At 40.2% G+C, this 15,481-nt stretch overlaps 2 protein-coding genes across 3 annotated transcripts; both read left to right on the forward strand.

Moving 5' to 3' along the window:
- The first annotated feature begins 104 nt into the window (after positions 1 to 104).
- LOC141276524 (uncharacterized) lies at positions 105 to 11,043 on the forward strand. Of its 2 annotated transcripts, XM_073792663.1 has the most exons (3): positions 133 to 241; positions 10,323 to 10,559; positions 10,813 to 11,043. In XM_073792663.1, the coding sequence occupies exon 3, from the start codon at positions 10,834 to 10,836 to the stop codon at positions 11,023 to 11,025; it is 192 nt and encodes a 63-aa protein (XP_073648764.1). In that variant the 5' UTR covers positions 133 to 241; positions 10,323 to 10,559; positions 10,813 to 10,833; the 3' UTR covers positions 11,026 to 11,043. The 2 variants fall into 2 exon arrangements, with proteins under 2 accessions (XP_073648763.1, XP_073648764.1); XM_073792662.1 differs by lacking the exon at positions 10,323 to 10,559 and having other exon boundaries at positions 105 to 241.
- On the forward strand, positions 106 to 15,473 carry LOC141276525 (uncharacterized). Its single transcript, XM_073792664.1, has 2 exons — positions 106 to 241; positions 15,065 to 15,473. The coding sequence occupies exon 2, from the start codon at positions 15,107 to 15,109 to the stop codon at positions 15,266 to 15,268; it is 162 nt and encodes a 53-aa protein (XP_073648765.1). The 5' UTR covers positions 106 to 241; positions 15,065 to 15,106; the 3' UTR covers positions 15,269 to 15,473.
- The last annotated feature ends 8 nt before the right edge of the window (positions 15,474 to 15,481 follow it).

The following is a 15,481-nucleotide window of genomic DNA, read 5'->3' on the forward strand; positions in this document are numbered from 1 at the left end:
ACTGAATAAGCTCCACCCCCTGTTCTTTCCGGTCTCAGCCACCGCGTTCTCGGCTGAGAACATCACGAAAACTCGGAGAAGAGGAATCCGAGTGGGACCGGCGCCAACCACAGAGCTGCGCGTGCTCCGTCTCCAAGCTCGGGGCGCGAGTTGCCAGGACTGGTGGCTGCGGCTGCGTGGTGCTCGGCTTCAGGGGCCTGCGGGCGGCGGCTGACGGGGCGGCGCAGCGGCGGGTGCGCAGGTGAGAGTGACGGGGTCGCAGGTGGAAAAGCCGGCACTCTACCCGGCCGAAGAGAGGGGTGGGGGACTTGTGGGCGCCTCCTCCCCGCTCGGAAAGGTCACTGGTGTCACTGAAGGATATTTGGGGGCGGGGAATAGGAGGAGGCTGGTTCCTTAGAAAGCTGAATATCTACCTTTAAAACAGCTGTTGGCAGTGAATCCTTGCTGCAGGAAGGAATGTAGATGGCGAGGAGGTGTTCCAGTGGTGTAGGTAGAGTTCCAGGTATAGACCCTTCTTCCTCTCCCATCTGCGCGGCACCGTAAAGTAGAAGGAAAAGGTGTCCCAGTGAAAGCACCAGTTGCGCCTGCGCTGCCACCTGTGTCTGTCTGGGAGGTGAGAGCCACCCTCTGACGTGGAACTGGATGTCAGAACTCTGTACAGCGTGGTAGTACCAACTCTGAAAGCAGAAGCAGGATTCGGGGCTTTGAAATCTTTTTGAGAGGGAGAACTCCTGAAGTCATATACATCTTCCTCCCAAATTGGACCATCCACAAATCCTGTTGCTGTTTCAGAGGCTCTCTGTACCTGCAGTTTTTCCTTCATTAACGTCATCAGTTTATATTCGTATTTGTCACACTGTGCTGAGTTAGCAGATACAGCAGTGACCAAGACAGGCATGGTCCCTGATCACATGGAGCTTATATTCAATGATGGAAGGGGAAACAATAAACAAGCACATTGATAAATGAACAAGATGTTTCCAGATTGTCCTAGATTGGGTTCCCTGGGGAGCAGACTCTAAGGAGATTTGTGGGCAGGACATTTATTAGGGAGGACTTTTTGGATCTTACCAAGGAAGAAAGGAAGCAGGATTGGGTGGATAGAAAAAGTTGAGCTGTAGTGTAGTCCCAAGGAGGGCCTCCACCAGTCTCACAGGAAATCCGGTGCTGGGTTGGGCCTTCATAGTTGGCCCAAGTTGGGTGAACCGCCAGGCCTTTGTACCACTGCAGTGACCAGTCATTGGATACCCATTGCCCTGGAAGGAGAGCATAACTTCAACTCTCTTCATCCAGTCAGTCCTGTCTCAGCACTACCAGGAGCTTTAGTCAAACAGGAATCTCCAGAAGTGCCTGTCTTTATATATGATGTGTATTGAAGATACTGTACGTACAGTAATAATAATCACTACCATGCCTTGAATACTTCTCACGTATTAGACACTGAACTAAGCAATAAATACATAGATATATACTTAGGAATCCTCATTATATAGCCCCATGTTACAGACTATGAAATTGAGGCAGGAAAGAAGTAATGTGCCTAAGATCGTAACTTGTGCGGGAGGTTAGAATTTGATTTCCATCGTTACTCAGAGCTTCATCACACTAGGACTCTCATGTTTAATCACTGGCAACTTTAACTTCATTAACTGTTATCAGAGAAATAAATATGAAACTCTCACCCTGTCTTTGCTATTTTGCTCTGACCTTGAGTTTTCCGGTTTCCTTCATGATTAGCTTTCCTGGCCCTCACTTTAGGAGCCTGAGTGTTATCTTTTCTATAACATCCTGGAATCTGATTACAGATCTACCCTACTGTAATCAAAATAGCCCCGAAGACGTCAGAACCTCTTTCTTGAGAATCTGGGGGTTTTATTCACATCTGGACTAACTGAAACTGCCTATAGTTTATGGACCCAATTGCCTTAGTCATTCCAGACCTCTCTTTCTACACTCAAGGTTGACACCAGTAATGTTATTTTTTAACCTTTTGAAATAATCAAAATAATAGCTAACAGTCACAGGGTCCAGTCTGAGTGCCAGGTATTGTGATAACTGCACAACAGCCTTGTGATGGATGTCAATATTATTCTCATTTTATGGGTGATGGGACTGAGGCATTGTGAGGTTAAGTGACTCATCCAAGGTCACAGCCAGTTGCAAAGTGGTAAGGCAGAGATGGAAAGCCCAGGCAGTAGGATTCCACAACTCATCCCCTTAATCACTACACAACAATACATCCTTACTAAAATAATTTGCTGTGCTTTCCCTTCTGGAACTAGATCCTGGTGGGCTTTTTGTGCTGTACTAAGAAATGTAGGTTTCACCTTCTAGTCAAAAATGTCACTGAAGGCTTCTAAGCAAAGCAGAAACATGAATGTATTTGTTGTTGTTTTCCCCAAGATGGCTGTGTTAAGAGGGTAGAGAATGGATTAGTGGGCAATAGACTCGAACAGTGGTTCTCAGACTTAAGCTTCAGAATTACCTAAAGAATTTGTTAAAACACAGATTGCTGGATCCCAACCTAGAGTTCTGATTCAGTAGGTCAGCAGCAGCCCAAGATTTTGCGTTTCTGGTAAATTCCCAGATGATGCTACTGCCTGTGGTGAGGGGACCACACTTTGAGAACCATTGGACTAGAAGCGAGGAGATCATGAGGTAATGAGGGTCTGGACTGTAGCTGTGGGGAGAAATTACATAAAAGAAATGTCATGTCAAATGGAGGATTGAGTGACTGACTTGATGAGGAATATAAGGAACAGGGCAGAGTCCACTATATCCAGATTTTCTAACTGAATGGCATGGTAGATAATGCCTTTTTTATTTTTTATTTATTATTATTATTATTATTTTGATAATGCCTTTTTTTAAGAAACAAAACAGGAAGCAGAGGAGGAACAGCAGTTTGGGAAGGAAAGAGGATTCATCGTTATATGAGATGAGTTTAGACACTTGTGGGGAATAACAGTGGGATAAGTGGGTTTAAGCTGAAGATGTAGATGTGGGAGTCATTGGTGGATGTGTTAAAACAGAAGCTTTGGATGTGAATGAGGCCACCCAGGAAACGAACATGGGGGGAAGACGGCCCAGGACAGAGCTTTGAGAAGGGGGAGTAGGTGGATGGAAACCAAGGGGTCATTAAAGGAGACTGAGAAGGATCAGACTAGTCTCAGGTACGTAAAGAGTTTTAAGAACTCATCAGAAGTGGTGCAGAGAGATCACGGAGAAAGGGAGAGATGGGCGATCTTTATAGTCAGGGCAGTTTCCATGGAGAGTGGGGCAAAAGCAAATTACTTGGGTTTGAAGATGGAAGTGGGCAGTGGCTCTAGAAACATGCGTTATTTGAAAGGAATCAGAGTGTGTAGTACTGGAAGGAAGGCTGGTAAAGGGCAGCTACATTGGGGAATTTGTTTTTAGTTCTTTTCAATGGAGAAAAATGGTCAGGTTTTGCATAGGAGGAAGACCAATTCCAAGTGGGAGGTGGAAGGTAGAAGAGGGGGGTTAATGGAGGTGGAACCGTGAAGACAAAGCAGCACGTGTGACGGGCTGGAGCACAGATAACAGAAGTGCCAGGCCTTCCTCTGAGACACTGAGGAAGGAGGTGAAGATGGGAGCTGAGGTGGGCATGTGGGAGCAGGAAGTGGAGGGGCTCCTACCCAGTAGCCACGGTTTCCTCTGGCCAGTAGGTTACCTGCAGAAACGAAGGTAGAGAGTAAAATAGAAATCTCAGAAATGATGAAGACAGAAACCAACCCATTTGGGATTCAGAGCTGACCAGGGGAACATAAAGTCATTGCTGCAGTACTAAGGACCCAATTAGCTGCACACTTAATCTGGAACAGTCTGCTGTCTGCATGGTACCCAGTCCCCTTCCTCCACCAATCTGGGCATCAAATGGCATCCAGCTGTAAAGACAGTGAAAGGGGATGGAAAGATTCTCAGACAACTCTGTAAACTTTATAACAACGCTCCAAACCTTTCTGATAAACCACAGCCTGCCAGTAAGACTGTCTCTTCCCCATTAGTCGCTAATCAGTCACTCACTTGTCACATCTTAGGCTGTTGACAGTTAGTAAAGCTCCCCTATAAAATTCGTGATGCTTTCAGTATATTATTTATTTATAAATACATTGAATTCACTGTAACAGTGGGGGATAACCGAGATCATGAAATGCTTACACATAACTTGACCTTCACCGTACTCTGTGCGTACTCCTGACCCGCTCCTGATGAGGCTGTGCTGTCAGCAGCCCAGCTACTGCCTGTAGGTCAAGGTAGGGGTAGGATTTTGCAGAATGGAAACTTTAGAACTCAGGTGTAGTCCATTCAGTTCATCGAGAATTGACAGTAACATTTTTGGTACCTGTGTTTTTCCAAGACTGGAAAAGCTCAGCAAAGCTGTTATTTTAGGTGATGTAGTTAGAAAAGAAAAAGAAAAAAGGAAGCTATTGTTCTCTTTAGCACGCCCGTCAGTTGAATAGGCCTGAAGACAACATGCAGTCCTTTCTAATGTGTACACAAAAACTGCCAAAATGTGAACTGCTGTATTAACAATTGAGGATAAAAAGAACTATTTTCAGGGTTAGTCATTGGAACTCAGGAATGAAGAATTCACAGATCCTTAAAAACCAACATTGCCATGCTAAAAGAAAAGGCATTGTACAATTCCAATAAACTTCATCGAATATTGCAGTCACAAGAGCTGGGTTAATTAATTGTTCAACGTTCTGTTTAGCGTTCTCCATGTTTAAGTTACATTCAGTAGTTTTTTAAAAATTGTTAAACATTACTGTTTTTTCCCAAATACTTTAAGCAGAGCAGCAATGAAGACATAAAGAATTTACCTTACACTGTGTCCAAAAGACCAGCAGGTGGCGTCCAGCAAGCCCAGTAGGCAAAATGAGAACCTTCCACAGAGTATTTCCTGCGTCCAGGTTGTTGTAGGCCTAATCAGTAGCTAAGCGTGGTGGTTTTAATTGACCTGATGCTCCATAGAAAGAGTAATCTGATAGCCAGAGCCAGGTTGTTTAGGATTTCCTAGGGAGCTTAACTGCTTTTTTGCCCTTCTTTGCCCTTCACCTTACTGACCAGTTCTAGCGCCAAGAAACCCTCCTTTGGCTTGGAATGTAACAAGTTTCAGTAAGCCTGTCAGAGGCCTTAATGGTAGAAATTGAAGAGCTGGTAATCTCTGTAATACAAATTGAGGGGAGGGAAAGTTGCTGTTCTAGACACATTAGTGCCTTAAATGTAAAGAGTATTTGTGGTCTGAAGCATATCTCTCAGTGTTTTCCTTTCTTGGCCTTTATATGCACTCAAAAAGATGACGATATTTTAATGAGGCAGAGATACAGCAAGCTTTTCTCCATTCTGTTCATTAATTTCTCTCTATTCATTCCGTACTAAGAACTAAGCTAAAAAAACTGAACTAAAATTAGCCCCACTGATCTCAACCATTAGTAGATCATGGGTGTGTTTTTGGAGGAGATAGGCTTTTTTACCCTCTCATTTTGGACCAAGTGGCACAAGACTTGTTAACCTCCAGTGTACCTGACATGAGAAGAAAAACATGCCAGGTGTAATGCACCAGGATACTTGCCTTCTTCAGTGACCCTCACAAGTGTGCACCATGCACCCAGAATGTTCTCGTCCATCATCGTGCACTGGAAATTCTGATTGACTCTTATTGCCAAAGCTGGGATACTAATTCTTGACTTTTGAAAATTGCTGTTAAGAATACCAACCAAGACTTTTAGGACTCCAGAATCTAAGATGAGTGCCACAATTAGCTGACAGTAATTTTGGAATCAATCATTTAGAATTTCCTCATGTATAAAGTGGTCTCATAAAATTGCTATGAAAACAAAATGAGAAAAAATATGAAACCTTTTGAATAATGCAAAGTATACATTTTTGAAAGAAGAGTATAAGAAAGCATAATCTGTGTTGATGGCCTCTAAACATTTTCTAAACAAAAGGCATTTCAATGGATAAAGCCATAAACATCTACTTTCTGTTTTACTTAATGTAAAATTTACTAATCTCATTTCCTTTCTCTTGGTTTCCTCCATCAAAAGCATTCCATACCTTCTGGTTTTGTTTATTTGGTTTTTTTTTAGGAGTGTGTTTAAATAAGATTCAGGAAAGATAAGGGCAGTGGCAGGCAGACTAAAGGAGGGTAAGGAGAGGAAAGAAGTCTTCCTGCTGTTATTTCTGTTGCTGCTTTACTCCAAGCAAACTTGAAAGGCTCAGTGAATGAACAGCAAGCACTAGCTTATTTTAGAAACCATCCTCTTATTGCCCAACAAATCTGATCATGTTGAGCATATTCTTGAGAAATTTTTGTTTCAGACGCAGGAATCTCTCGAGTCCATAAAATAGTTCCATACCACCTGGAATAACTTGTTGCCAAATGTTTGGGGGGAAGGACCATTTTAAGATAAGCTGTATCTAGCTTCGTTTTTCATCCCCCAAGTTGGAGCTCCCTGTCTCCCTGCTGCCCAGCACCGAGAACCTTTGTAAAAGTCACGGTTTTAAAAACCATCTCGTAAGTTCATTTGAAAAATGAGTTAGGGTTTCCCTGGTGGCGCAGTGGTTGAGAGTCCGCCTGCCGATGCAGGGGACACGGGTTCGTGCCCCGATCTGGGAAGATCCCACATGCCGCGGAGCAGCTGGGCCCGTGAGCCATGGCTGCTGAGCCTGCGCGTCCGGAGCATGTGGTCCGCAACGGGAGAGGCCACAACAGTGAGAGGCCCGCGTACCACAAAAAAAAAAAAAAGAAAAATGAGTTAATTGTTAGGTATTCTAGTAAGACTTTGTATCATCCTGAGAAGCAGCATGTAGCAGCTATGAGCATGGGCTCTGGAGAATTTACAAAAATACTTATTATTCTTAGCATATTTAGCAATAAAGCACTGAAAAAAATCTCAAATTTCTATCAATCAGCGATCTGTCAAATTAGGGCATTGCCATAAATCAAAAGCTATACAGCCACTGAAAATCATAATGAAGATTTGTATTCTTGGGGGAAGAAACGATTACAAAACAGCATGTATATTCTAATCACATTTTTGTGAAAACCAAAATGGCTACAGATATTTTAGCTTTCTTTTTCTTACATCTGTATTTTCTAACTTAAAAAAGTAAGACAATTTTATATTTTTTAGAAAACGGCAGTAATGCTGATTTTCATTTTGGAAAAAAAAACCCACGAAAAGACTTTAGGAGAAAAAAATGGGTTAAATCAAAATTTTATCCCCAAAATATATGGACTGTATTTAAAAGCTCCACAAGAAGATATGAAGAAAATAAGGAATGCATCATTTCACTGACTAGTTTGTTGTCTTCTTCTTACAACTAACAATGAGCCTTATTTAGTGAAGTCTAACTTGTCTGGCCATAGAATATGGGTTATTTAAGCAACAGAATACATGTAAAATGCTGGAAAGCTATTAAGCGAAATGAAGTAGGTGAAGGTTACTGTGCCATTTAAAAATAGTCCATTTTGCTTGGTGGAGATGGACTATCATGCAGATGGTGTGATACTCAAGTGTTTTTATGTGGATTTAAATGTGAAGACTGTGAAAGTACTTTGTAAAGTAAAAAGCCCTGTCATCCTGATCCTAATAATTTTCCAAGCCTCTCAAAGGACAACAGGATAATCATCAGAAAATAGTTACCTGCTCTCTCACCCCCATTAGCCAAATCAATGTGTGAGATATGGAGAATTTGAGGAAATGGGGGCATGTAGGTGTTGAGCAAATATTACAGCAATTAATCATTAAATCAGTCCACATCAGTTACTAACCAGGAAGTGCTGTTACTGGGCCTCAGTGGTAATTTGGCAAATAAGAGTTTTCAGCCTGAATAGGTACTAATTCCCAGGTTTAACTAAACCTATATCTACAAAAAGATGCATAGATCCTTAAGTTATTCTAGTGGAAAAGAATAGTAGTCTGGGGCTTCCCTGGTGGCGCAGTGGTTGAGAGTCCACCTGCCGATGCAGGGTACACGAGTTCGTGCCCTGGTCCGGGAAGATCCCACATGCTGCGGAGCGGCTGGGCCCGTGAGCCATGGCCGCTGAGCCTGCGCGTCCGGAGCCTGTGCTCCGCAACAGGAGAGGCCACAACAGTGAGAGGCCCGCGTACCACAAAAAAAAAAAAAAAAAAATAGTAGTTAAGCACAACATAAATAAAATGGAGCACCCTCCTTTGTCCTTAACACAGTGATGACCCAAAGATGTATTGAGTACAGGGAGCTAACTTGATCCTAATCTGATCCTAATTCTCAATACATCACATTTCATCCTGTGACCTACATGGAGAGAATAGTACCACACTTTCCAGAGATTGCTGTTATAGCTTGTACTTTAATTTGTTCTGAATTTTAATTATTGAGTTATTTATGTCAACTTTATTATTATATCCTTTTATCCAAATGACTCTTTGCTGTAAGCTGTTTTCCTAAAAGTTTGCAACTCAGGAAAAAGTAACAAACAAACAAAACAAAACTAACAAAACTAACATATCATATGTTAGTTATGTTAGTGATCATGAGAAGTAAACAGTGAAGAGCAGAGATGCCATCTATGAAAAGTACTGTGACTTGATAAGCTCGTGTTGAGAGGGACAGAGTTGGAGGTGTTAAAGTCACCTTAGGTACTGAGACTGGATGTGAAGGACAGTATCTTCTAACCCTTTAATTCAAGGTATTTTGTGGACAAAAATACCACCTATCAGTCAACACAAGCCGGTTGACTTTGGTGCACCCTCAGTCCCTCCTTCCATCTAGGAAGTAACCCTTACTGTAGTTCTTCCCTCATTACTTACTCCGAGTCACCCGGTGCCTCCCCCAGTGGTTTTATTGTTTCCTCAAATCTCAAATGTCCCAAAGGCTTTTGCACAGTGGACTTTGCAAGGAAATGTAATCATGATACAGTTATTTGTGATTGACTTTTTCCAAAGATAGAACATGAGCATGTCAATAAAAGGTGTGGTCTCTAAAGGCTGCAAGAAGTGTATAGGATGCCAAAGCACTTTAGAAAAGAAAAAGGCATAAAATACTTGGAGTTACAAAGTAGGCCATGTTTTTTCCATCTATTAACTTGTTTAAGCTTAGCAACAAAGTCCTTATTAAATGTGAATTTGGACCTCAACGAGAAATGGTTTCTAATGCTGGGAGTAATATATGTACATAGGCATAACTCTAAGCCTTCTGTTTTTTCTAATATGTATATACGGAACACAGAGACAATTTAGGTATTTAGCTCACTAGTCCTGTATATTAATCTTGATTTAAAAGGGAAGGAATAAGTGAAAATTCTGTTCAGGCATTTTTCTAAAGGCATTCACACAAAATTACTGTAAGAAATTTTATGATACTGAAACTCATATACATGCAATTGAACCTAATTCTTAGTTTATCCTGTAGATGAAGAAGCAGTCCTTACTGTCCTGTGCCCAGAAAAGAACTTGGAGAGCAGGTCCATTCATAGCATCACAAGTCTATAAGCTAATCACTAAAGCCTAGTGAGTGCCCTTAAGTGAAAAAGTATAAGGAGTCCAGTTGTACGGACTCAAGTTCCCAAACCCAGCGGATCATCAGAAACAGACTTCCTGGGCTACACTCCATGCTTTCCAAATCAAAGATAGAGCAGAAAGACTGTTCTCAATACTACTGAGCTTTGAAACTCCAGGCAAGTTACTGGCCCCAATTTCTTCATGTAAACTGGATTGACAGTAACCCCTGCAGGGTATAGTTATTAGAGATAAGGGTAAACACTTTAAAATCCAGTGGTTCAGCACATAAATGTGGAAATGGCATTAATTCATAGAGTCCAAACCAAAAGTCTTTTGCTACGGTTGGAATCCATGCATGACTCAATCTCAGTTGAAGCATCATCACTCACATCCTGTCAGAATGCAGAATCTGAATTCTTACTGCATATTTAAGATTGCCATTTGATTCTTCTGTGAAAATTGTGACTAAATATATTTTTTTAAAAAATCTAACTTCATTATGGCTCAGAGAAAGTATACTTAATTATATAAAGAAAACCAAGGATCCCCACCCCCCAGGCCGTGGACCAGTACTGGTCCAGGCCTATTAGGAACCGGACCGCACAGCAGGAGGTGAGCGGTGGCCAGCCAGCGAAGCTTTATCTGCGGCTCCCCACCGCTCGCACTACCTCCTGAACCATCTACCCCACACCCCCCACCCCTGTCCGTGGAAAAATTGTCTTCCATGAAACCGGTCCCTGGTGCCAAAAAGGTGGGGACCAATGAAGAAAACGATTTTTTTTTTTTTTTTTTTTTGGCGGTACGCAGGCCTCTCACTGCTATGGCCTCTCCCGTTGCGGAGCACAGGCTCCGGACGCGCAGGCCCAGCGGCCATGGCTCACGGGCCTAGCCGCTCCGCGGCATGTGGGATCTTCCCGGACCGGGGCACGAACCCGTGTCCCCTGCATCGGCAGGCGGACCCTCAACCACTGTGCCACCAGGGAAGCCCAGAAAACGATTCTGATGCATGAGTGTTTCCAAAGATTCCAGTGGCTTTCCGAGCAGGTAATATTGCTCCTTTACAGTTTCTGGCTAAACGTTTAGTATTACTTTATAAGCTTACCAAGCCTGATTTCCTGCCATCCCTTTAAGTCTACAACGTCTCTTTTTGTTAATTAACATTGCAATGTATTGTAACCAAAAACTTTTAACAGGCAGCTTTTATTAGAGTGCAATATTCTGCTTGTGGTGGTATATATAGATGTAATTTGAGGGATTTTTTTTATTTTGTTTCTTTTAACTGTTGGCCTTTTCTTAGGTGCACTAATGCTGAAGCACTATGAGCTTTCAGAAATTTTGGAGAGACTACAAAGTTCTGATTGTTATGGTACCTCTAGTTGGGCTCATACATTTGGGGTGGCACAGGATCAAAAGCAGCCCTGTCTTCCAAATTCCTAATAAGGATGACCTTCCTGAGCCAGGCAGAGTGGCAGTCACAAGTCCTGAGAAGAACTACCTCCCAGGGAAATAGTAGACTTGAGAGCTTCAGGTGAGTTTGATTTAATGTGGTCAACCAAATGGCATGTTCCAACAATGGGAAACATAATCTTTAAGAAAGTATAGGGCTCTGACAATAAAAGCCTAAGTTGGTGAGTTAACCTGTTGTTTTTATTATGAACCACTGGCAAAATATTATCCTACAGTTGCTTCTAGAAAAGTTGGTTCCACAGAAAGCTTTGACACTTGCCTGAAAGGACAGTCAGTCCATTACTTGTCCTGCCCTTTTCACTAGCAGTGTCACCAGGATCATAATTGTATCCGAAGGAGCAGTTTTTCCCCTGCCATAAATCCATGTCGCACTTACAGATCTGTAACTTGCAAAAGGTTCTTTTCTTTATTACTGTTCTCTGATTTTTCCAAGATAAATAAAACTAATTGTATTTATTCCTTAATATCTACAGTCAGCCCTCCGTACCCATAGGTTCCGAATCCACAGATTCAGTGAACCACGGACCAAAAATATTTTTAAAAATAATTCCAGAAAGTTCCAAAAAGCAACTACTTACATAGCATTTCCATTGTATTGGTATTATAAGTAATTTAGAGATGATTTAAAGTATCTGGGAGGATATGCCTATGTTATATGCAAATACTTCCCCATTTTATATAAGGGACTTGAGCATCTGCAGATTTTGGTATCTGAGTGGGGGGTCCTGTAACGAATCCCCCATGGCTACCAAAGAATGACTAATATTTTAGCTTCAAAGTAATTTGTTACTTTTCAGAGTCACTGAAATAAGAGCATATAGTAATATAATTCAGGTCTATAGACCCCTATCAATAATTCCCAAATCCAGAAAGTTCTAAAATCTAAAAGGTTTTGTCATAACTCCGTAGCTAGTTGATCTTAACTGATATGAGGCAATTTAATCTTTATTCCACTTAATATGAATACTTAGTTTCACTGCAGAAATATTGTATTTGATCATGAGTGTTATACTGTATTATGATTATATTGATTCTGGGTGTTAAACACCATATTATTTTGATTATGGGTGTTATACACTATATTGTATTTCTAAAATCCAAGAAATAATGAATTATGAAACTCATTTGGCCCCAGATGGAGAACTGTAACCCTATAATTGTGGAACATTTTCTATTTTAATATACCATTTTGACCTTCAGGTGAGTAATAATGTCCTAGCGGTTGAAGTACGTCAAAAGAATGTGCTGTATCTGTCTGTTATTTAAAAAAATTTTTACTTTTATTATGGAAAGTTGCAAACAAACCCCAAATAGAGAGGAATAGTATATTCAACTCTGTAGTATCCATCCCCCAACTTTAACAATTATCAACATTTTACCAATCTCTTTTTAGCTATCCCCTCCCTTTTTTTTTTATTGCTGGAATACTTTTAAGCAAGTCTCAGGTTTTGGTATGTATCTTTAACGGTGAGGATAAACACATACAACCACAAGTATATTATCACACTGAAAAAGTTAATGGTAACTCTTACTATTTAACTTTAAGTTCTAGCACAGAAGCATTCATACACAGTACATGAGGGTGAGCCAATAAACTATTTACAAAATAGGCAGTGGGCTGGATATGGTCCATGGGCTATAATTTGCCAACCACTATGATGGTGTAGTCCATTACTTCATTAGGTGTTGCAAAATTATGCTGCTGAAATGCTATTGTTTCTTCTCTGTTTAGTAGCTGGACCAACTTTGCCTCAACTATTCAGTTACCCCTCAAAATGCATTTATACAGGAAAAGCAAGATATATGGTTTATTTCCCTTTATCAGTTTTTATAATAAATTTGAATTATCTCAGTCTATTACTGTCAGTATTCTTTTTAATGCTTAAATTGTCCCATCTTAGATTCCCTCCAAGTTGACTCCTGTGTCGTTTTTTTTTTTTTCTTTTCCTGTGCCCTTTGATATGATCCAAGTGATCTTTAATAACATTATTACTTTTTGGCAGAAAAATGTCCCCAGCTCATCTAGTTTATTTCTTGCCTCAGACCTAGAATCAGCCACTTCTCCAAAGAGCCCTGATTCCTTTTAGGAAAATATTTTACGTGTTTATATTTCTTTAAATCATATTTTAAAGCTCTGAATTTAGAATATAGTCATGTAGGTTTTAGTATTATTTAATTGTTATCCATCACTGCAAAAAGCCCATCTGCCAGGCCAGTGCATCCAGGAATAGTCAGGGCCATTCATGTGATGGTAACTTTTGGAATAATGGGTCACATTGTTAGGAAGAAAGAAATAGCTGAACTGACACTTCCAAACCTATGCTATAAGCCAGCCCTGTGTTTCGTTTCTTTTTTTTTTTTCAATTGTACCTTATTTTGTCTAGATCTAGACATAGGACCAGAAGTCAGCAAGTTTTGACATCCTAAAAATGATTTGGGAGTCACCAACACTCTCTTCCTTTCTCATTTTATAGAGATATTAGCCAAAAGATGTGGTTACTGGTCTCACTACCACAAGACTGTTAGAGGTGCCAATTTGGCATTCTGCTTTTGAAAAGTCGTATGTCACTATTATGTATTGAAAAGTAACTAGAGAAATCACTTTATTAATCACAGTCTCTGTTATGATTTGTGGTTTGTGTGTGTGTGTGTGTTGTAACGTGCAAATTTATGTATGGAAGTCACTTCACTAAGCTTTCATTTAAATGTATTTCACAGATTTTGCCAAATCTAAAATAACCTTTGAAATAATATTTAAGTACCTTTGTTGTTCCTTGCATAAGATGAACAGGAACTTTTTTTCCTCCTCGTGCTATAAAAAGAGATGACTATAGCTTTATCATTGCAGGGAGAAAGCTGGCCATCATTGCTTTCACTTTATTTGGGCCCAGTTGCCATGGTTACAGCCCTTTAACTAAATTGGGAGGAGTGGTAACCAAAAGAACACTTTGCATAGCATTCCCTTGTTCTCTTCACATCTTCTTTGCACATCTTCAAATCACCTTTTTGGTCTGTATCATATTGTGCCATAGACAGCTCTGGGTAGTACTGTAGTCTGAGTAGTTCAATTAGTTTTATTTGTGCTAAACACTGTCCAATGGTTAGCATATTCCTGAAAATAACTAATAATTGGCTGAACCTTTACCTTCAAAGCACCAAGCCTCAACAGATAAGGTCTATGACCTGAGGTTTTTATCCTTTCCACATATTATTATAGTATCAGTATTTTATGCCTCAGGCACGCTTCTTCCAACCTCGTTAAGGAAACTAGTACAAGCGCTAGCACACTTGGTAAATGATAGCATTTTATATTATTTACCCTCTTTGAGATCACATTGCAAATCAGATCCTATTTTTCTCCTTGTCATCCAGCACATTCCCTGGCTTTTGTATTTATTGTCATTAGCCAAAATTTGGGGGACGGTTAGATATAGGACATCGAAACTGAAAATCATTGATTGATCGGGTAAAACTACAGGAAACTGCTCTGAATTTAGCCAAATATTTAAAATTAAAACATGGTTTATTCTTTGGTAAATGTGTTGTGTGGATTTGTCTAGCTGGATGTCGACTGAACATTAGAGAGTGTCTGTATTAGGAATCCCAACAGGTATCTCATTTTCATAATTATTTATAAGCAGGATTTGATATAAATGCACTTGTATTCACACCTAAGGTTTCCAAGCAAACGAAACTTAGAGAAGAAACACCACCAGATCTTGATGTAAGAGAATAAAAACATTTGGGACCCAGAGACCAAACTCTATGCGTTTCACATGGCATTTGTCTTCTAGAAGCATATATCATACTTGAATAACTGTACTGTAAGCTTTCTAGCTGTGTTACTGTGCATTCCAAAATTATTAAAATATCAATACTTTTTCATGCAGGGATTCATTGAAGAATAAAGAAATGAATGTTCAGTCTAAGTTGATTTACATTTCTCATTTTGGGAGGTTTGTGCCAGTGGATAGTTCCTTTTTCTAAAGAAGGAGCAGAGCATTAAAAGTAATTACTAAACTACAATCTATTAAATGTTTTGGAATTATTTCTCTAAAATGTTTTATTTTTATTTCTTATAGAAAGAAGCAGCTTTGAGTCTGAGCTTGAGTTTGAAAGAAGAAATGAAAAATAGCAAATGGATCAGAAAGAACTGGCTTCTTGTAGCTGGGATTTTCTTCACAGGCATCCATCTCGGAACATATTTTATACAGAGAGCTGCAAAACAATCTGTAAAGTCTCAGCCTGAACTCAAACAAAAGAGTTTGAATAATGAACTAAAATAAATATTTGGAATTACTAATATGTCATTACACCATTACGTGCCGATTAGTATCGTAAGCATGGAGCTAAGTATTTAATTTTATAGCCACAACGCTGTATATTCGGACTTTCATTCCTGAAGGATAATCTTGTTAAATGTTGAAACCCACCACAATACAATAAATAGAAAACTCTGGTTAACTAAATAAAAGCTGTCTTCACAAATTACCACCTGA

Source organism: Tursiops truncatus, chromosome 15 (assembly GCF_011762595.2).
Source record: "Tursiops truncatus isolate mTurTru1 chromosome 15, mTurTru1.mat.Y, whole genome shotgun sequence".
NCBI lineage: Eukaryota > Metazoa > Chordata > Mammalia > Artiodactyla > Delphinidae > Tursiops > Tursiops truncatus.

Bases quoted from the DNA above. Each gene is read 5' to 3' on its own strand.
- LOC141276524 (XM_073792662.1), top strand. From the start codon at position 10,834: ATGAGCTTTCAGAAATTTTGGAGAGACTACAAAGTTCTGATTGTTATG.
- LOC141276525 (XM_073792664.1), top strand. From the start codon at position 15,107: ATGAAAAATAGCAAATGGATCAGAAAGAACTGGCTTCTTGTAGCTGGG.